We start from the raw sequence: 22906 nt of genomic DNA, 5'->3' as shown, positions 1-22906 counted from the left end.
CAATTGAAAAAGCACACAACGAGAAGTTGTCAGGACTTTTGTGGATGACATTTGAAAACCTACATTATCTTATCTAAATTCGCATTCAATGTGTCGAAACCAGTTCTTTCCAAGCAGTGCAACTCGATGTGAATGTAAATCCGCTATATAGGCCTATATATATTTATACACACACACACACACACGCACGCATCAAATCTGAGATATCTACCCTATACCCTAAGGTTTGGTCACTACTAACAAGACAACGCCGGAGACTCGCTAGGCAGATGTGCAGCACAGTGGTGCTGATGTTTCCCAGCGGTTGCAGATGTGACTATAAATCGGATCCATGACAAACGTTGGAAACACAGCTAGTTGTTGCTCCCCATCATCTACCGCTAGCGCTGCTGTTAGCCTCCACAACTAGCTTGGCTAGCTCATTTAGCTCCATAGCCTGTCATGTAGTGAATCTGTATAAGCAAAAGATAAAATACCGATTTCAGTTCATTCGGCGTTGTTGTTTTTTTTTACCTTAGTGCCATACTCCTGACGTTTGTCATGTTGGGGTGTGCACCAAACGGGTTTAGGTTTCACCCGACGTGTTTAGGCGCGACCGTGGGTTTGCTGGGACTACCGGGGGAGGGATGGTCGGTCCGCGTCTCTCGCGCTCATCGTGAGCACACTGCTAATTGGCAATCAGAAAGCGGACTTTGGTCAATTAGAAAGTAGTCTGTTTCTGAAGAAAATAATGTTACACACATTGAAGTGCTATAAAAGCTTTATTACAAAATAGTGAGCAATGTTTATGCGGGACTTGATGCCCATTAACCGCAAACAGGTTTGCATTATTTTAATGCTTTATTAAGCAAAAAAAAAAAAGGGCAAAAGGCTTTGCGTTATTAAAGTGGATCTGTCAGAGTTTATAAAGCGAGCGTTACTTCGTTAAAGAATCATATACAACAAGCTTTTGAACAAAGTAATACAAGGCACCCTGTGCACAGTATCATAAGAGATTTGGAAACAAAGTCTTTCCTAAAGGCACGCTGGGTTGTGGGCAAAACTATTAAACATTTACATAGTTTGTCTTTATACATTTCACAATACACAGTACTGTTGCACACACACACATCTTCCTTTCTAAAATACAAATGCGGTAGAATGAAAAGGCTTGCATTTCTTCAGAAACATGTGGCTTTTAGGCTGTATGATAATGTTTCATGATTAATTGTTAATTTATTCTGCCCCAGCCGTTCCCTTGACCCTCCTGATATTTCAATGATTGTGCACAACACCAACATAAAAAAATATAAATGATAAGCATGAAAAACGTGACAATTAAGATCAATTCACAGAAGAATGTGGGGTAAATAGGTAAGTATGGGCCAGATATCCCCTTCTTGCTCTGTGTAATCACCAAGTAACAAGCAAAGGAAAGAGCCAAGAACAAATAGTGAAATAGCTGAAAGTAAAGTAAATTTCATTATACCCACTCCAATTTCCCTTAATGTTCTAGGTTATATGTTAAGGTGAGGTTAAGGTTGAAGAGCCCTTAATTCGTTTTTGCATAAATTATGAATCATAACCTTGCTAAATCCCAGCTAAAAGATTTCATAACAGAAAACATCTTTGGCAAAACTGAAAAACATTGTAGAGGTCTTACACAACTTACAATAATGTACAGTGTTTATCTTTTCAATTTTAACAGCAACCTAGTGTAAACAGACATCCTAACACTATACTTTTTTGTGAGCTGGGTCTAGCCACGCTGTGCTTACAATAACTCCTTAATGGTTCATGTGCTTCTCATAGCAGATGTGATAAAAGTTGTTCATCCAAACCATTTTTTTTATGTGAAATTTGTAGTGTTAACTGGGTCTGAAAGTGTGACAACAATTGCCTGTATAATATATGAAAAGCCCAAATCGATCTTTTTTTAATATTTATATATATATATATATATATATATTTAAAAAAAACAGTAATAACCAAAAATGTATATTTTGCACCAAGTATCCCATGTTTACATTCTGGTAAAACAGCCACGGCCTACTGAACAGATGCAAAACCAGTAGGAAAAATAGCAGATCATGGCATCGTTTTCTCTCACCATCTTTGGTTGAGAGGATGTTGTTTCAACAGCTTGGAGAAAGTGCTCCTCCAATCAAACATCTCATTATCATCATCATCATTCTCATCCTCATCCTCATGCCAGTTGGCCAGAACCAGCATACAACGCACTACCAGTGGCCAGTCTCTTTTACTGGTACCAGGGGGTCTTCCTGATCCAGTGGAGGGTGAACCCTGCGTCCGTCCGGATCTTAATGGACGCAGCCTCCGCCTCCCTCACCGTCTCCTTCACGGACTGCATCAGGTTCTGGGCGTTGTGGACCAACATCTCCGTGGCCTGGACCGAGAGGAGGAAAAACACCATCAGAATTGTTATTTGGATAAACTAAATAAGATAAGTCAGAAAAGTGATTGAGATCATTCCATCGATGGGACACAAACACGAGGCCGTGTCACACGGCTGACGACGAACCTGCTCGGACTCCTCGTCGCTGATGTTGGTGCGACCCAGCATAGTGGCCTTGACCGTGGACAGGATCTTCAGCTGCGTGCTGATGGTGGGAATGCGCTCGCACACCTAGGGCAAGACCACAACACCCACAAAAAGTCGTCCATCGTCAATCCCAACCCAATCCAGTCGGGCGGCCAAACAGCAGATTCACAGTTCTGACGCACTCGATTGAGGACGAGGACGTGAAGACCGGACTGACCTGGAGCAGGTTGGTGCGGATGCGTTTGTCGGTGCACTGCTTGGCCACCTCCTTGGCCAGCCGCGTGACCTCGTCCGAGGCCTTGGCGATGTCCTTGGCGCACTGGATGAGGGCGCGCTTGTTCCCGCTGCCGCCGCGCACCAGGCGCGACATCTCGGCCATGAGCAAGGCCATCCGCTTGGCCGCGCCGATGATGTCGTTACCCTAGAAAAAAAAAAAAAAAACGTCACGTCACAGAGAAGACTAAATAAATGATATCAGAAGGATCCGGTGACCGGTGTATGCTTCACTCGACCGGCGCCCGACTGCGGCGGTAACACACCTTGCTGGACCATTTGCGAGCCTCGTCGTGGAGCTGCCTGGCGGCCACCATCATGGGCTCGCTCACCACCTCGCCGGCCTTCGCCTCGGGGAACTCCTCGTCCTTCTCCTCTGGTGGGGGGGGCCTGGGGGGCGGGACCTCACCCTCTGGGAGCGGGGGCTTGGGCGGCGCCGGCTCGTCGTTGAGCTGAGGGGGTTGGACGTCCGAGTCGATTTTTATTTTAAGCTTGAAATCCAAAAATCGGGATTCAAAGTTCTGAGTGACACAGTGTGGTGCGGACAGCACTTACATGGAGCTGGTCCAGTTCCAGAGGAGGCGGGGGGAAGTCCGGCTCCTGAGGCTGGAAGGCCTCCCTGACCTTGGCCACGGCCCCCAGGATCCTGAAGCCCGAGTCCAGGAAGCCCTTCTGAAGATCTGCCATGAGGATAAACCACCACAACCTACATTACTTACTGTGTTTAAGGCTGTTCTACATACGCATGATGGAAGGGTGATATTAGCGACTCCTGAGCTAAAAGGCAAATATGATACGTACTTGGGTCGTGGATGTTTCCAGCCACAGCCTTGGCATCCATCACCATGGGGGAGATGGTTTGGCTGAGCAGATCGGACGCGGCCTTCACCACCTCCCTGAACTTTGGGTCCTCAGAGTTCTCCACCTCCCGTTTGGCCACCAGGAGGATTCGGTTGGCTCTGCGGGCGATGCTGGTCGCCCCGGCAACCAACATCTGGGGCTGATGGTTCGCCATGGCGACGCGGCACTTCTCCAGGTCCTTCTTGATGGCCTCCTCGGAGGCGTCCAGCAGGGACTTGGTGTCGATGGCTTCGTCTACCATACCTAGAAAAACCGACGCAAAATCAATTCACCTCCACGTCTGGGTCCACATGTACAGGGGGAGGGCACGATAAGAGGCAGGTCATTGCTATAGCCCACCTGTCATTTTCTCAACGTTGTCGATCCACTGGTTCTTCATGGTCTCAAAGTGCTCATAGGCGGCCTGGTTGCCCGGGTTCCTCAGCAGGATACGAGCAGCGGAGACCACCTGATAAATAATAAACAATCATCATATGACCGTCCACAGACAATTTGCCGAACTAGACAGTTACTTAAAACTAAAGATAACATTTTCTTAAGTGCTGTAAAGTAGTTTATTGCGTGTTGATCCTAAACACAAAACTCTAGTCATAACTGGTAATAAATACGCAGAGGTGGGGCCGTACTTGTGGTGTCAGGTCTCTGGTGGACTTGACCGCGGCCTGGATTCCCTCCACGGTGCTCTTGTTGGCCGTTCCCACGGCGGCTGCCTTCTCGGCTGTGGCCCCCAGCTTATTGGCGTGGGTCTCGAAGTTAGCGGCTCTATCGTCAAACACCTGAGACAGGGACCCAATGGAACGGTGCGGTTAGGCATTTTGCTGGGGAGGTTCAATAAACAGTCTATTATTTCTGTCTTTCAATCCATCTATTGAAAGACAGAAATAGCAGTTCTGCTGCAGACAGAAAGTCACTGCAGAGGACTATAAAAACATCATCAACCAACAGCCACCTACCATGCACACCATCATTAACTCCCGATGCTTGCAGAAGACACATAACATTCTGAAAGACTCATTCCACCCTGCCAATTATCTGTTTGAACTGCTGCCCTCAGGGAAACGTTACAGGTCCATCAGAACACGCACCACAAGATTCATGAAAAGGTTCTATACCAAAGCTATCAGCATACTCAACTCTGACCTGAAAACAAACCCACTGAGTTCTGACAGCATTAATCAGTGACATCCATACTTAATGCAATGCTCTGCACTTTATATATTTTGCACTACTGTTTTAATGCATACAATGGCACTGAGTTGATGGTATAGTGTATGACGACATGAATGTACTAAGTGAATGAGTCGATGAGAATGTATTTTTTACTGACTATTTATTATGCTACCTTTCTTTTTAATGAGTCCAGTACGTGAGTGCATTGAATTTCGTTGTATTCCTGTGCAATGCCGAATAAATCTAATCTAATCTAATCCAGAGAGAGTATATGTAATTCATATATATTTTTTTAATTGATAATGTGAGACAGATGATGATGATGGTAATCTTGGCACGTTTGTACCAAAGTTTTAACGTACACTGTCCCCTGTCAAATGAATGAATGCCTGAAATAAATACTTTTTTTTCCTACTCCGGTAAAACCTCTTTTACAGTCCAATCAACAGAGAACCAGTGGAGAGGGGGGAGTCTCTGACCTCATCCCTGTTTGCGGCGTCCAGAGGGGCGGTGGCCGCCACGGCCAGCAGCTTGATGGGGGTGGTGGTGTCGCTGAAGATGTCCGACACCTCCTGAGTCATCGCTTCCTGCATCTTACCCTTCAGGTCCTGCAGCGAGGGGGAGGGGGGGGGTGGTGCATGTTATAAAGGCATCGCACGTTGTGCATTTGTGAGACAATTCCTAAACTAAATATAATCGCTGTTGATTCGATATCATAAGTGGCCAGCAGAGGGCGCGATTGTCTACAACTCACGAGCTGAATTGGTACGGGTTTGTGAGAAAGAGGAGAAGGAGGAGGAGGAGAGGAAGGGTTTAATTTCTTACCTTCAGAGCTTCCTGGAGTTGGTGAGCCACAGCCCGGGCCTGGGGGGAGTCCCCCTCACCCCGGGCGGCCAGGTCGGCCAGCTGGGCCATGAGCTGCTCCACCTGCTCACACTTACCCAGCAGCTCCTGTCTGTAGGGGCCAGGCAGGGCGTTGCCCAGTCGCCGGCCCTCCGCCACCAGCCCCCGGATGGCTGCCTGGCCTAGGGTCACAGACACACACACATGTTGGGTTAACGCTTTGCAGATTTTGCCTCCTTGTACATGGATCAACGGTCTGCTATGGATCCATGTGTCCGTTCTCTGCCCTGTTCCTGGGCAGCGAAGGGGGCTGGGGATGATGCCAGCTCCCTACGGGTGACAGGCAACGGGATACCCTGAATGGGACGCCAGGCCAGTTCGGTTCAACACACACACACACACACACACACACACACACACACACACACACACACACACACACACACACACACACACACACACACACACACACACACACACACACACACACACACACACACACCCCCAGGGAGCAGTGCTCTTACTGCTATAAACAATGTTTACTAGTGTGTGTAAATGATCCAAGGAAAAGTTAACTACAGCGTCAACTTGACGAACCCCAGACCTCGAAACAGCTAGGGGGTACAGTACAGTGAATGTGGAGAACAACAATGGAAGGAATGTCCACCCGTTTGTTAATGTCTACACTGTCATTCCTAGGAAAGAGGTGGTGCAGGTGACGGTGCTGGTGCTGGTGACGGTAGTGAGAGGCTATGGAGCAGAGCAGCCAGACTCACCCACACCACTGTCGTCCACGTTGGGGTTTTCGATCCAGCGCTGCGCCTGTTCGATCTTGCCCTCCAGGTGCACGGCGGCCTTGGCCGGCCGGCTGTTGGCCACCGCCTTGTTGGTCTTGGACTGCAGGTTCTGCAGGGCGGTGGCGATCTGCTTGGCCAAGGCCCGGGCCTCTGGTGTATCACCCTTGCCCCTGAAGGGTTAGAAATGGGAAAATAAGTAACCAGCATCAATAAATGGACTGTTTAAAAAATAAGAATAATTGAAGGTAGGGATTGGGCAGGTTGGTTTAGACCCAAGTTCAGTTGTTGACATTGTCTATGTCCAGATGTAAATCAGCCACGATCTTTGTTCAACTCACTCCCTCTCACGGTGCAGGCCATTGACTGGCCCTACACTTAACACAACACAAAAAAACCCACTCATGCTCCCATTAAGCTCTAACCCAGTCGATAGTAGTCAGTTGGAATTGAATGACTAAAAAAAACATACATTGTTTTGACAGTACACACAACGGATGCAAACCTAAATATTTAAAATACTGCAAACAGCTTAACAAACTAAAAAGGTATGGCCGTTTCCGTCGGGCGTTAATAAAAACCCCTCCCAGCCTTACTGTCGCCGCAGGTCAGAGAGCTTGGCGGTGAGGGCGGCGATCTCCCCGATGGAGCGCAGGATGTCGTCCCTCTCCTTGGGGTCCTCCGACATGTCGGCGATCCTCTTGGCCTCTGCGAGCAGGGCCCTGATGTTCTCCTCTCCCTCCGGCCCCCCGTTGGGGTCCGCCAGCCAGCTCTGCTCGGCGAGACGGTCAGACACGGTTATCCCTGAGCCACCGTTTCGTTGTTTGGTTGAAAGTACATTATGCTACAAATCTTAATACTAATAATAATAATAATATACTACTAATCTATGCGACTAATAATCTTAGTTTGAAAGGTGCTTCAAACCCATTCTGTCACGTTGACGCTAACTTTAAGGCTACAGGGATCAACTGTAGGTGAACTGCCCGGACTTTGCAGCAGCTTAGAGTAATCTCATATCAAATATCGAAAAAGCAGGGTTTGAAGAGAGAGACATACGCACACACAATAATACACAAGCGCAGTGGAAGTAAAGGCTCACCTGGGCCGCATCAATCCGTTTTGCAATGGCTTGTTTGGAGTTAGTCATGGCTTCCAGCTTGCGCGCAGCATTCTCCACCTTGCCTGTGAGCACGTCCAGTCCCTGGGACACCTGCTGGGCCTTCTGCATGGCAGCCGGAGACGACCCCTGACCTCTGGAACAGACACACCACAGAGCATGTTCTACCACCAGCATCATCTGCAGCACTGGTATACACTGCTTTGGTCTGTGTGTCTGTGAGTGTGTGTCTGTGTGTCTGTGAGTGTGTGTCTGTCTGTCTGTGTCTGTGTCTGTCAGTGTGCAGCCATTGCTGGCTCTATAATGTGCATGTCCTGTTTAGTGCAGTGTTTGTTTACACCAGGAACTGGAGGATGCCTTGCAGGCATTTGGTTTAGAGACCAAATGGTTTGGTTTATAAACCAGGTCACTGCCTGTTCTAGTGGAAAAGGCAGGGAGATTGTTTAGAGTAGCCAGAGCCAAGGATTTTCAGTGAATACCAAACAGCTGGTTTTAATATTGGTTATCTTCGGGTTTGTCTCAACATCCAGACTTTCAAAGGGAGTTGTATAAATCCACTCTAACACAATAAGCTCCGGTGTCTCTCGCCTACGCTCATGTCTATTTAGCCATGGAATTTATAGCTCATGCACAAATGGTGAAAATAAATAAGACCACCTAGGCAACCATATCTATGCCACTATAAATAACATTTATAAGATAATGTCCTACAATTCAAAATGTGAAATGTGAAATTACAAACATTTGAAACACGAAAAGACAGAACAGCCCGACCCTTACCGCGCACGCATTTCGGACACTTGATCGGTCATCTGTCCCAGGGTCTTGGCCGTTCCCACGACATCCCGGCGCTCCTTTCCGGTACACAGCTCTCCGACCTTCCCGGCTTCGTCCAGGATCTGGCGGATGGCCTGCTCCCCAGCATCGCCTACGCACACGCACACGCACGCACACATACACAAACACACACACACACACACAGAAAAGACAAGGTGTCAGGTGTGGACGCAAAAAACGTGAACCTTTATCTAAAAGGTTACATATTATACAAGCAGGTGTGAGTGTGATTAGCCATTACAAGCCGTTTTGAAAATCAGCCTCTTCTGACATCACATCAGGTGGGCGTGTCCACCTAGATTCAAAACGGCACGTAACGGCTAATCACACTCACACCTGGTGGTGTCATATGTCACCTTTAATATCGTGTTGGGAAGCAGGAGTCCAGAACACAAACAGAAAATCAAGAGGATGTGGATTCAGTGCATTGATTACCTGGCTGGGCGTGGGGGTCCCTCAACCAGTTCTTGGCCTGTGCCATTTTGGAGTCGATGAGCCCCAGAGCCCTCTTCATGGCCTCCGTGTCCTTATGGTCCAAACCAAGTTCAGACAGGGGGGGGGGGGGGGGGTAAAATGAATATTAAATCACTAAACCTGAAGGCGTTCAATTCATGCACATAACTGTTGTTCCCCTTCATCTATAAGCATCAATGTTTGCTTTTTAATAAAGCTGTGTAAAGAGTTAAACCTTTTTCTTTGGAATCATGTAAATCTCAACCTTTCTGTGGAAAACCCAGCCTAGCAACGTGCGCGTCCATGTCTGCATTAGGTTGTCATTGGATACCAAACAAACACACGGCTACTCAAACTTCTGGTCGTGACTCATTGGGAATGAGATCACCGTCTATTTAAACACTTCAGATGAGGTAAGAACCAGGACAGTCATCAGTGATTACACACAAGGCAACAAAGATTTTGAGACACTTTAGTACATGTGGAAATACAGGGAGGTGGAGGAGCAGGGGAGAGGATTAGGGAGTGAGCGATACAAGCATTAATCTTCTGGGCAATAAAAGAGATCTATTGTTATCCATTTGTGCCAGCAAACAGTTTTGTCAGATAAAAGCTACTGGGGGGGGGGGTCCAAACTTTTATTTCCACCATCCAGAACAAGCATGTTCCATCAGAGAAGGCCAAGAGACTACCCATTGTAACTCGATTGGACTGGCTGGAAATACAACTATCTGTTTGAGAACTGATCGACTTGACAATGAGTCCATTCATTGGCCAAGACGAGGAAACAAAGCAGAGCCCTTTAAAAAGGACATGGAGAAAATAGGCAGGCAGAGAAGACTGAATGGCTAAGTGGATGTGGACTTTTGAATGGCACAAGTGGCTTCACCAAATGTCTGATACAAATCATATATTTAAGAGGTTTAGACATTATGTTGAAGCGTCCCCGTCACTTTTGTAAATGTAATTCTGGCATATACACTGAACAATAATATAGCATAATGGTGAACCCCTTCTACTAAATTATGTTTATTATCATGTCAGCATTGATGTGACTTGAACGGGTTTTAATGTGTGTATATATAAACGTCTTTAACACGTCTATGAATACTGTATTATAGGCTGTAACCGAGGAAGGGTGGGCGTGTTTGGTTGAAGCGTGACAAATAAAGTTGAAAAAAAAACCAAACCAAGCAGGAAGTAGAAGGAAGTGACGAGGGAATATGTCGTGGCTGTGGCCGTGTATTATGTGTTTGCTGGCTAACCATGTGCGTGGGTTTGCACGCTGGTGCACGTAAGCAAGTGACTATGTAATTTACTATGAGGAAGTGCGTAAAGTGAGGGGATACAAAAATATAAATATATCTTATTGCATGTCGAAACTGAACAATAGACCTCCAACCGGCCTCCTCGTATCAAAGGCAAATACAAACGATAGTAACAGAATCAGAGGATGCTATTAATCACAGTGAAACACAATTAGTAAAAGGGGAAAGAGGGGTTTCTGTAGTATTTAAAGGGACAGATAGGTCGTCAGGTTTATTAACCATTATGCACAAATGCATTACAACTAAAAATGATAATGCAAACCAAAGAACGCCATTCAAGCTATGTATCATGTGCCCTTCTCCTATGGCTGTTAAGTCAACGTGTGGCTCGGGAAGCAATCGAGGAAACAGGATTATTGAGGGAGGAGGGAAGGAACAGAACACTTAGGGGCACGTTGAGTCATCAGTGCCCAACCCAATACAACGGCACTGAGGGCTGTTGATCAACTGAAAGACATTTTGTTCACCGGACTTGACATAGTAGGAGGGCGCAAAGATGTGCACACAATGGCATATTAATACAAGCAAAACCACCAACAACAACAACAACCACAACCACAAAATGCAATGCATCTGCAAAACTTTTACCGTACTCCAGAATAATTTTGTAGTAGCAGTAGAAGCAGAATCATTCCATAAGCGTTGATACAGGATGGAGTTAAGCATCCAAATACATATATTATAATAATACTGCTACAAGCAATTCAGTCCTGGACAGTTCCACATGAGAAACTGTGGAACTACTGCGAGAACACACATGGAGAAAAAACACCACATGGCACAAGACAACACACACACACACACACAAACGCACATCTACCAGAGCATGCTGTCTCACAACCGAGCTGGGCGAGACAGGGGAAAGCTTACCTTCTACAGGGGGGGAAGAGGGGGGACAGGAAGGGGTAGATAACGGAATGGTACAAAAAAAAGAAAGGGAGAACAACATAAATACAAAAAAAACATTTAACCGGGACGTACCAACTGAGAGAAGAGAAAGGTTGCGACACAGAAGAAAAAGGATGGGCCCAGGAAAAAGAGCAGCGTGGAGGCTGTGCATGCGTCGCCGTACGAAACAATGAAAAACATGAGCGGGCAGACTCTGCTACACAGAAACATAACAGTGAACTGTAGCTGTAATTCTCCCAACAAGCGTAATATTGCAACGACAAAGCAGCTGAACTCGTTCAGCCTCTTTTCCTGATATGAAGAATGAAGAGTGGTCAACAAAGGGTGGAACGGCTCAAATGACACAGATTCAAATACAACCGGGGGAATAAAGTCCTCATCCAGCCAGCCGTCTCGCCAGAACAATCTGGGAGGGAGTGAGAGAGCAGTGAGCAAAGAAAAGGCCTAAAGTTACTCATCCCACAACAAGGAATTTTGTGGGATGAACGACCAATTAAAATGCCAACCAGTCTTAACTAATCGACCACAGAGGTCCACCACTGTAGATTAAAAAATATACGCAGCAAGTGGGCATGTCTGTGAAAGCAAGAGGCTCCAGGTTACAGTGAGGAGGGCGAGAGGGGTGGGGGGGGGGTGTGTAGGTCCTAGGTCAGCTCGCTTTACCTTATTGGCCCAGGCGTCCTCGTCCCAGGAGGTGAGCTGCAGCACCCTGATGATCTCGTGGATCTCCGCGCTCATCTTCTCGAAGGTGAAGTTGCGGTTCTTCAGGGCTTCCTCCACGCCCTGGCTCCTGGACGTCTTGGTGCTCACGAAGATCTTGATACCTGGAGGGCGTGGGTGGTGCAGAAAGACAACGACCAATCAGAATACTCACATACACAGTTCGGTCCCATTACCTGCCTGTCCGGCCTTTACTCAAATCAAATCAAATCAAATCAGACACAACAATGTGTTTGGAGCAGCCAACATAAAGACCACCCAAGAGGGACACATTTCTAATGTAGCAAGAAACCACCTATCTTCCATCAATCTATTTAGCATCCTTAAAACCCATACGACATAGACGACACAACATTAACGCCTTATTTTATTCCATCATAGTTCTGTATACATGTTTACTTCCTGTATTTCTATTATTATTATTATAGCAGTAGCATTATCATTTAACTTAACCACCTTTTTTTTATTTTTATCGTGCACATTATATCTTATTTATTCTTGTATTGTATGTTTATGCAACGCGTAGCGAGCGTCATACTGTCTGCATGCAGCGCAGCCGCTGTGAAAGTGAATGCGGGGGGGGGGGGGGGGGGGGGGGGGGGGGGGGGGGGGGGGTGCGGCTACCTGAGATGAGGACCGGCAGCAGCTCCTTCACCATGTTCATGGAGGTGACCAGCATGACGCGGTGCTCCTGGTGAGTCAGCTCCTGCTGCCGCTCGTCAATCATCTTGGCCATCTTCGTCATCCCTAGCAGCGCAAGGGCAAACCGAGAGGCACAGGGGGACACAGGCTTAACACTGCTGAACAGCCTGAGGGCCGAGGGAAATACATTGAGTGAAAAAATATGGATAATAAATAAAATAAAAATGGATATTGACCATGAAGAATATGACCTCAGGGTACTGTGATATCAATGTTTTTGCCTGAAACCATTTTTGTTCCATCCTAGTTCTTAACGCCAGGAGGGTGATGGGACTGAATGCAGAATTGCCCGTTCAGTTCCATCACCTGTCAACCAAGACGGCCGCTGGGTTAATCAGTAGTAGGAAATAGTGTGACAAAATAATTCATATGAAAGACTCAAACCTGGTCCCAGGTTTTTCGTGTATGTGATCAAGTCCTCCATCGATTCCACCACCTCGGCCACAGTCAGGTATTCGAGGATGCCCTTGCATACTCGGATGATTTTGCGCACCTACAAATGATAGAAAAACATGGTTCTTAGAAATAAATATTAACACACTTGAATTACAGCCCCCCCCTCTCCCCAGACCTAATATAATATACAAGCCGCGGATTTCCCCGCCTGATGTCAGTCAGAGCCTGCCCTCGTTGGACTTTACTGCTGGCTGCAGACATTCTTCCCCATTGTCCGCCCCAGCTGCATGTTTATGAGCTGTTGGTGCAGCACCAACAGTTAATCCACCCCCACATACACACTCATCCACCCCACTCAGCCATCGACCGTCCTCTGCTTAGCGGTGTGATGACCCTGCGCTGTCAAAAGGGCTGACTGATAGCCAATACCCCCCGCACACCCCCCCCCAGCAGACAGCTCTGGGACGCCGGCAGATCCCAAAGCTGAACCCGCACTTTTTTACACAGCCGCATAAAAAGCAGAGGCTGTTATACCGTAATAAAAGTTATTAAAAGTGTGTGTATGAAATTTGCCACATACCATCTGGGCTTTTAGTAGGGTTTTGAATTTACTATTTATTATTTACAGCTAACCACAATAGAGGGATGGCTCTTAAATTACAAACCTTTAACTTATTTGAACTTATTCCATTTGTTAACACTATAATGGAAAGCTTTTTGGGACTGTGGGCGGGGCTTACGAGAAGAGACCACCCCCCCCCCCCCCCCCCCCCCCTCTGCCTTTACAGGAAACTGCTATGGCCTCTGTTAACGGTCAGCTCAGGTGACAAAAAAGCCTCATCCACTATAGATAGACGCTGGGGCAGCATATAGCAGCCTTAGTCCTCCTCAGGGGGAAAGAGGTGACGAGTTCCATGTGTCTACCTCCGCCTCGTCGAAGGTGAGGAGTAGGTCCGAGGTCCCCGAGAGGATGCCTCTCGAGCCGTCGATGAGGTAATCCCGGGCCGGCACGGAGTACGGGTCGGCCTTCAGCATGGAGGCGGCCTGCACCAGCTTAGTGCAGGCGGTCTCGACCCTGTGTGGGGAGGAGGCAAAGACACGTTTCAATCAATCAATATCCTCTATTCAACCAGGTGAAAATTCATTGAGATTAAAATCTCTTTTCCAAGAATGAACTGGCCAAGAAGGCAGCACTATGATAAAGTAAAGCACAATCAACAGTCAACTACAATTCTCATTAACCACATTTAGCATAAATTATTCTACAAGACAAGATTAGGGACAAGACTAGAGTTAAAAAAAGAGGTAAAAACTAAAAAAGGCTAAAACTGTTTTTATTGGCAGGCTAGCAGTTCCCCTCGACTTGCGCTAGCCTAGCACCAGCGATTTCTGCAAATAGAAGGACTCAATGAAAGGTGTTGAAAACGGTCTCGAAAACGGTCTCCAATGATAAATAACACACTGGCTCACTTGGAAATGAGGTCCAATGTCCAAAATCCTGGACTACCCCTTTAAAGATGGATTTTCACAGTGTTTTCACAAGGTCTTTAATCAGCATTATTAATGCTGTTCAATAGAGGCTCTGTGGAGCGGAAATCTTCTGGTGAACTTAAGGAAGATGAGGACGGTGGCTCTTCCCTTTGAGGGCGCTACGAGCACCACCTGTGTGTATCACAGCAGACATTTGTGCGTAGACACGGGCAGCGAGCCAAGCATTGACACGTGTTCCTGTTCCCGTGGAAGCCTGACTTCCTACTGTTGCCTGCAGGCCAAAGGCTGGCTGGATAACAGTGGGGACATTATCAGTATTTTCCACATACTTAAAATGCATTGTTAAGTGTCCACAGAAGGGAAAACTTTGCTCCAGCCTTCCCCCCCTCTCTTGAAGGCTATGGCCTCATGCATGTCTAATGTAGCATTTAGGAGCAGGGGTAATGGTGTATGCTGCTGGATATATCTTTGAGTGTGTATGAGTGAGTGGGAGTGAATTTGTGTGTGAGTGAATGTGTATGTCAGAGGCCCTGCTCCACCACCGGTAAAGTTGTGCATGTCCAGAGAAAGCCATGCATTAACCAAACCCCCCGCAAACACTATATTTAGTTGGGGGGGGATGACGCATTCTGGCACATGTGCTGATGGCTGACTACAGGGTGACGTTGTGACTGCAAGGCGCCAAACATGTCGAGCCCGATGATCAGGCTCATGACCTTTGGGTGGTGGAGGAGGAGGAGCCTCTTCAGCCAGCCTGGCCATCCGTCCCTTCTACTTTGCTCTCCTGTTTTAATAAGTCAGGCGATGTGTAGGGGTGGGACAGGGATAGGAGTGGCCAGCAGCTGAGCATGATTTAATGATTTTTATTAAATGAGGGATTGGGCTCAGTAGAGTAGTGAGCTGAATCGAGGTATTGAATTCAACAGTTTCAAGGAGGAGGGGGTCGACAACAGCTGAGACGGAGTCAACAGGGTAATTAAAACCATTGAGGCATATAGTATAGTGGCATAAAGTCATTTTATACCACCTCCGTGTACTGTATATCCTGAATATGAAAGAAGTCATATCATCCTTGAGTCTCTCTCTCCCTCCCTCTCTCCCTCAATCAAGGAAATGTTTCCCTTGATGAAAAGTCTCGTGGTATTATTTATATTACACCAGCGCCCGACTAGCATTTAAGCACTTAACATGCCTACCGTGACCTTTGCCTGGGTACAAATAGCCATTACTATAACCGACACGCCGACAAAGAGACAGAGGCAGAGTGAGACAGAGCATAAGGAAGTTGGATATTTGTGTCGATCGCTGCTGACCCAAGATGAACCCCATCAAACCCATCAGGGGAGCGGGATGCGAGAGAGGCCCCTGTTGATCTTCCCGTGCTTACTTGCTGAAGGCCGGCGGCATGTCCCTTTTCATTATTTTGTCCTCTGTGGTCTGGACAGTGTCTCTCCCCACCTGGAACACAAAAGGACCAGCATTCCAACATTAGTCATGGATTTTAACAGAAGACATGTCGTATTTTCCTTTCATCGAAGGCCAAAGAGAGACAAGTTTAATAGAAAGTAACATTTGGGCCCCGCTGCAGCATTCCATGTGTCTTTTCATTGGTGGTTAATAGTTAAATGTGGAGGCAATTTTCTCAATGTTGATTGTTAATAACGGAGAGGCACCCCCTTCCCCCACCATCTATAATGTGTTTCCAAGATGACGCCTCCATTCCCATCACCAGGATGACTCATACTCCCCATGTCATCAGCTCCACTCCACTGGGACAGCCTAACTCACCCCACCGAGCGTGCAGGGCTAGTGAACATGTGCACGCCCACACACAGAGACAAACGCACATCTGCATGCAAACAACTCAGGCAGTAGTATAGCTATATTACATTGCGTCACTAAAGGAAATCCTTTTGTCGCCTATATCAAGATGCAGGCTGACAATGAGGAGCTTTAACTTGAATTGTTAAATGCAAGTCAAACTATGTGCCACTATGTGCACAACTCTGTTCACAGGTACATATTCGACAGGTATCAACATGTCTTGTTACCTAATTCCCTGTGACAAAACACCTGAAATTGTAAAATGGCTCGGTGAGCAAATAACCACAATGCTAAAATATTAATCCATTGGCCAACGGTGGGACACACATGCAAACCGTTGGTGTTTGTTATAGAGAGCTCGCCCAAGAGTGGGCAATGGGCATGTCAGCACAGCTTGTCAGCAAGTCCATCAGGGGTCGGTGGCAGATTCATTCCAGATGGTTGACGTGAAGCCTGTAATGGGGGCAGCAGCAGCAGCAGCATGTAGACATACGTCTCCTCACGCCTTTTTCATTGGGCCATAGGGACTGTGGCCAGCCTCGTGTTTGTGAATTAGACTGACTGAATTTCATGGCATGCTGAAAGCCTCAGCTTAGCAGAGGGGACCCGTCATGGACACAGAGTGACAGCCAGCTAACATATACCACCAAAGCTGCCATTAAAACCTTGTCGTGGCTAACTATGGACCAGCGCATACCATTCAGAATAGAAGTGCTCAGGCGTCAGTAGGGAGGTCGAGAGGGCTGTGGGATTGTGGCAAACTTGTTAGCCGAGACATGGCTGAGCCGGAAGAAGTGCTAGCTATCACAACACAATACCGATTTGCATGTTGAGCTTTGTCTGACGTGTGCTGTTGCATATGGGATATTTATGACGGTTACACTCTAAACTAAAACTAGATCCCCACATTTGTACTGAAGCACTGCAGATATAAGGCAGCCACTCACCACTAGCCACTAAGGCAAACATACAAAAGCAGAATGTTGTCATGTCTAGAGATTTTGCAGACATGCATGCCAATAGTGTTACACGGGCCAATTGCAAGGGGACAGTGGAAGAAAGGTCTTTCACTTAAATGCTGGACCAAAGGATCCCAGTTTGGAATTCCCCAAGAGGCATGTCTCTTACTTGCGTACGTACTATAATAGTATTGCATCAAAGTGTGTTAAGTGTGCAAAGTCCAAGCATCTGTGATTACACTTTGTATGTGTGCTCCAATGCACTCCTGTCCTAATCCTATCGTCTCATTGCCACTCCTATAGTTTTAGTATATACTATATATATTTCATAGCTATGAACAGACTTTAAAATGAAAACATGACTCTCTGGATTATGCATAAGCACGTTGAGTTGGCACCGTAGTGCAGCAAATAAAACCAGAAAGTTGACATGCAGGCGCTGAGCCAGCTTGCATTTTACGAGCACAGAGACGTTACTTCCCGTGGGATCGCATTATAAACTGCGTAGAGAATCTTCCACAACGCAAAGAGGAGCCTTTTGATAAAGATATCAGTTGCTCCCTTCTGCATCCCCTTCCTTTTGGGTCTGTCCATTAACTTCCACCTTTCTGCATTCTGAAGTTGGAAATAAAAACAACAGACCGTGCCGTGTCCCGAACAATTTGTTGTAAAAATAGAACCGTGACACAAGTTCACAACCGTTGTTGTCAAGCAATGTCCTGGGAGGCCTCGCCCCCCCTTCTCTATTTTGAGCCACTGTCCGTTTCCTCTGAGCATATCCCGCTGGTCCCACCACTGCTGCTCTCAACCCTTCCATACATTCTCTTTCGGACAGGGCTGGTCCGCTTGGGCCCATTTTGTAGTGGAAGGTTCTCTTCTTCCCCTAGTCAATACCAACAAGAAAGAGGCTCACTGGGGCAGCCTAGCAATTACCCAGACCTCAGCACAAATCACTTACTCCATGAATAGAACCTAGAGAGCCTTAAAAAAAAAAAAAAAAAAAAAAAAGGAGTGGCCGTTATTAAGTAATTCACTTCACTTCCACCCGCTTTCTTTGGGAATCCTTTTGCCGGCTCAGTGTCATTGTCTGGCCTTTGCTGTCAAACACCCCACAATGAAATGCTTGGTCAGCCAAGTCATTCGCCGTTGACATCTGGAGTGGGAATCACCGAGCTCCCTTTTTCCAGCCAAGAGGGCAAAAAACGAGGAGAACCCTGCGCTGTGAAGTAGCTTTATAAAGTGGACAGGCCCAGAGAACAAACTGGGCCTTGTGGACAACAGCCCATCGCTCTGAGAGGGAAGAAGAAAGACCACTTTCAAAGCTTCTAGGCTGCAACAACACAAGCCTGCCTTTCACATGTCGGGTGGCTTTTGCACCAAGCTATGTTAGTCATGGTGACCAGAGACTAGAGACCAGCGTAATGGCTGGATTCCCGTGGCCTTGGTGCCCGGTGCCCTTAGCAATGTCCTACAGATGAACCTTAATGTGCAACAGGAAACCGTCATACAACGGTGCTTATGTTTTTGATTGTACCACAGGACACAAGGCAGACAAAGAAGAGCTGAGAAACAGATCCCCATTCTGCATTCTGACTTTTAGAGGCGTTTGATGAACTGCGTCCGTACAGTACCCTGGCACGGCCCTCCATTAAACTGACATTAATGGCCCTCACGTCCGGTAAGGCGGTCTTACTGATGGGTTTCAGATTACTTCTGACTCATAATGAATCACTACTACAGGGGAGACTCTGCACCGAAGGCAAAGGGCATAAAAAGGCAGAATCGTCCAGTCACCATCAGCCATCGGCCATGTCCCATTTCGCCAAGGAGTAGCCCCACGTATATCCATGTTTCTGAGGCGACGAAAGTCACAAATCACCATGGGCATTGCATGTGTGTGCCAAAAGCAGCCGTGTAACCAAAGAAAGGCCAAAGAAATATCACAACCGTCTGTGTCATGTTACAACTGCCGCACAGCTTCTTCTGAAATAGTGGGAGTGGCAGTGGACACCGATTTCTGCATAATGACTGAAGAAAGAGTGAGAAAGAGTGAGTGAGTGAGTGAGAGAGAGAGAGAGAGAAATGTTGCATAACATTGAATTACAACAGATCATTATTAATGCAACAGCCTCCGAGAGAGCAAACTGCAGCTCCCCAGCAGAGTTGATTTGAGTTGATCAACAACATGTTGTTTAGGGTAACGCTCACTCTGGATAATTTCCCCCCCCCCCCCCTCCCTAACATTAGTCTGCAACCACCCATGAAGGAGATGTGTTTCTTAGCCCTGGATTAAACATAAGCCTTGGCTCTCCCGCCCCCCACCTTCTCTCCCTCTCTCAGAGCCACCAGCTGCTGCAGGGCCGGCTCCCCCAGCCAGCCAGGCCTTCCTGAATGCCCTCCTCGTCAGTCCATCACACCAAGTTTGACCTTAAAAAGTACCAAAACATGTTGTTTATTCCTTTTCATTAGGATATAGCGTTTTGCCGTCAGCAGTGTCTGATCAGAGTACAAAACATGACGACAACTTTGGTGAATCGTTTCACATAAACCAGAAACTAAGTTTACAATACTTTTAACTTTGAGAAGCAAGTACATCAAGATATGTATGTTTCTGTGTGTGTCCATTATATTGTGGTTTTGAAACAAAACATGTTACCCAGAGCTGTTTTTGTTAATGTCCATTTTATCTATTTCAATTTTGTATCAATAATTAGGCACTTGAAATTGTTCCAAGGGGAAATCAAATTGGCCCCCATGCTGCTTTGATCCAAGATGGATTCGATTTTTGAGAGAATTCTTCACATTCCCCACATTCATCTTTAATCAAGGGCTGTTTCATTGTCCTCATCAGACAAACAAGGAAAGGCGCAACCCCAGTGCTCAGGGGTCTCCGCTTTAGAACTCAGACTAGAGGACGTTTCATTGTCTGCACAGGGCAATGAGACATACTAATATAACTGCATAATAATAACTCCATTACAGAGAAAAAATATCAGAGGATTGTTTACAGAGTTTTGTGGCCCATTAGGCTGAAAGCCCTATTCATGCCCATGCATCTGTAATAATGAGATTAGGGCCGTCACAATGCACTTCACAAGACTGCAAATTTAGCTGAAATTATCTCTACAGACAGCCAAGAAGAGCGTGTGATCGTTCTTGTCCAGAGTTTTTCTATGGATAATGAGCACAGCAGCATCTATTAGATAGCTTGGGTTCCTAGAAAAACAGAGGTCTCTAGCCATTTAGAAAGAGAACTTTCTTTGTTAGACTTTTAGGTGTCTGGTTAGACAATGCAACAGTTCTCAGTGTGGTATTATGGGTGGCCTGTGGTTGATGACTTTTGTGCAACTAAAGTTCTGTTATTTTTCAATGGAGCAGGGACAATGAGGTGGCCCTGGGAACGACCAGAGAGGCAATTAGACGATTGAGGAAGTCTTTGAAACACGTGAGTTACGGTGCACACAAGGTTTAGGAAGCCCTGCTTTCTCATGAGCCCAAAACAAGCATTCATCTTTCAAGGCGGGGGGAGAAAAAGCACATTAAGAGTCAATATCCAACACAATGACCTGAAAGTGACCCAGCTAGGTAAAAGGAATACAAAGTACTAGAATAGTTCAAGAGAGTATGTCACCGAATCTTAGTATACATATGATAATGTTGAAGAAAGGTTCCAAATAAGAGCCTGCATGTAGAAACACTTCATCATCTGCTTGGCAGTTTATGACTCAGACACAATTCCTGGCGGCATTCGAACCCACACCAGGGAACATCAGACTATTCATTACAATGAAATCATGATGCATTTCCCATTCATAGCGTACAATTAGGGATACAAACATGCCTCGATGCTACTTTTGGAGCTGGTCACCCTGCTTACATCATACTTCTATGAAATCATGGTGTACATTTATATTCTGTGATACTTTATATATTCAATATTCACACACACTGTTATGTTTGCATTTGAAAATGGAGCCAGCCTATTTGTATTAATCCCTCAGTGTAGACCTGACCCATTACATTAGGCGTCATAGGATTCCCAAAACCGAGTAATAGTGAAAGGAAAAATATTGTTCGTTGAAAAGGTAATGCTGGTGAATATTCAAAAGGAACCATGTCAACACCGGTTTTTTGTGGAAGGAAGTTCGGGTGTGTACATATGAACAATGCTAACCATGAGGTTGACTCAGTGGAAAACCACAAAATGTAAAGAAAGAACCTAAGTGGGATTGTAACCAACAAAACAAACAACTTGTTTTAAAAGGAAAACATGAATTTTGTAGTTTGTCTCCAGCAGACTAAAACCAGCACAACAAACCTAATGGAGCTTGTTTGACTCAAAGAGTTGGGTAATTCACCAGTCACCACCATGAAGGATATAATCTTAACAACTTTTACAGAGTGGGTGTTATGTGTTTTGGTTCCTATGCAACACGCTTGTGATGTTGCAGATTGAGGTTTGAATGTGCACCTGTGATGTGTTTCATTTCCGTTTTAAATTAAAGTTTTATGTCATTCAACCTTGTTGATCTAGGATTCTGAGGAACTGGACTAGATATGCATGCCTATTTTTGCTCACTTGCTGCTTTGGATATAAAAGGTATGTCTATGGTTTGGGCAAACCAAAAGCCCTTGCTGTGGTTATGCAGGTTTTTTGGTCTATGGGAACTAAGCCACATCGGTCTCTGCACGTAGGGCTCTATATAAGCCTGAACATGCATGCCCAGGGTGAAAATGATTATATCTTAAGGACAATAATATATTCAACTTCCCTTTCTCGAAGAAAAAAAAAAAGTAAAATTATGTGTTATATCATCAACATTACACACTGAAGCATGTGATGCGAGGAACAAGCACTCTGTCAAGTATTTGATCAACAACAGTCTACATTAGCTGGTGTGATTATTAGTTAATATATGGTTTAATCCCTGTAGCGATACCTACGCCAAGAGGTGGCAGTGGCCTACCGAGGGGACGGGGCATGGCGTGTACAACAGGAATGGGCGTCAATGCCCTTTGCCCCGAGAACTCCTAAAACAAAGTTTTCGAAAGCCTAATGCTTGGGCGAAGGGCAAAACGTCTAAAATATAAATATATCGTAGAATGATCCTCTTCAACTATAAACAGTTGGAAGCGGGACAGAGGCGGGACAAAGACCGACAGGTAGTCCGCATAACGTCAAGGCGGAGAAAGGCGGTAGCCCGTGTGGTAAATAAGAATACATACCCGAACAAGGTTGCTGACAGCAGCCTGCACAGCGGCCACGGGGGCCGTGAGGTCCGGGATGGCTTTCCCGTCCACTTCACCTTCTTCGTGCATTATCACCAGATGGGATATCTGCTGAGCCACCGGCTCCAGAATACTTTCTATGGTTTTTGTATGAAAAACCGGCATGATGGCAACTTTCGACCACTCACTATTAGAAAAACACGGAACAACTATCCTTTCCGGTTTACCCCGTTGAGTTATGTGAAGAACGCCGAATCAGTTTCTTAACTTTTTTTCCCAGGACAGTTTGACTCTGGGAAGACTACAACTACTCCCCTTGAAACCATCAACGTGAAAAATCTCCCCTACACAGAATGAGTGAGCAACCTAATGCTCAATGAAACCATGTCCGCCCTCTGGCCAATGGGCGACCCCGAAGGCATGACCCACATACGTGATTGGTTCACGCTGGTGCC

General features: G+C 46.3%; 1 protein-coding gene across 1 annotated transcript; it reads right to left on the bottom strand.

Annotated features, from left to right (window-relative positions):
- Positions 1-748: 748 nt before the first annotated feature.
- Positions 749-22785, bottom strand: vcla (vinculin a). Its single transcript, XM_084485815.1, has 21 exons — positions 22449-22785; positions 15827-15897; positions 13873-14023; positions 12937-13045; positions 12475-12597; positions 11794-11954; positions 8876-8966; positions 8384-8531; positions 7586-7739; positions 7080-7255; positions 6466-6656; positions 5672-5871; positions 5326-5454; positions 4303-4452; positions 4016-4124; positions 3617-3919; positions 3371-3495; positions 3082-3267; positions 2760-2963; positions 2522-2626; positions 749-2386 (listed from the first exon to the last, which is right to left on the bottom strand). The coding sequence occupies exons 1-21, from the start codon at positions 22614-22616 to the stop codon at positions 2240-2242; spliced, it is 3201 nt and encodes a 1066-aa protein (XP_084341941.1). The 5' UTR covers positions 22617-22785; the 3' UTR covers positions 749-2239.
- Positions 22786-22906: the final 121 nt, after the last annotated feature.

This window comes from Micromesistius poutassou (genome assembly GCF_964030765.1).
Source record: "Micromesistius poutassou genome assembly, chromosome: 21".
NCBI lineage: Eukaryota > Metazoa > Chordata > Actinopteri > Gadiformes > Gadidae > Micromesistius > Micromesistius poutassou.
This window is presented reverse-complemented; position numbering and strand designations above follow the sequence as displayed.

What these genes read in the sequence shown, in the direction of transcription:
- vcla (XM_084485815.1), bottom strand. Translation starts at nt 22,616, where the DNA reads ATGCCGGTTTTTCATACAAAAACCATAGAAAGTATTCTGGAGCCGGTG. An exon ending in CACGAAAAACCTGGGACCAG is followed by an intron (nt 12,598 to 12,936) that starts GTTTGAGTCTTT and finishes TTGCGCTGCTAG; the next exon opens with GGATGACGAAGATGGCCAAG. An exon ending in GGACCCCCACGCCCAGCCAG is followed by an intron (nt 8,532 to 8,875) that starts GTAATCAATGCA and finishes GCGTGTGCGTAG; the next exon opens with GCGATGCTGGGGAGCAGGCC.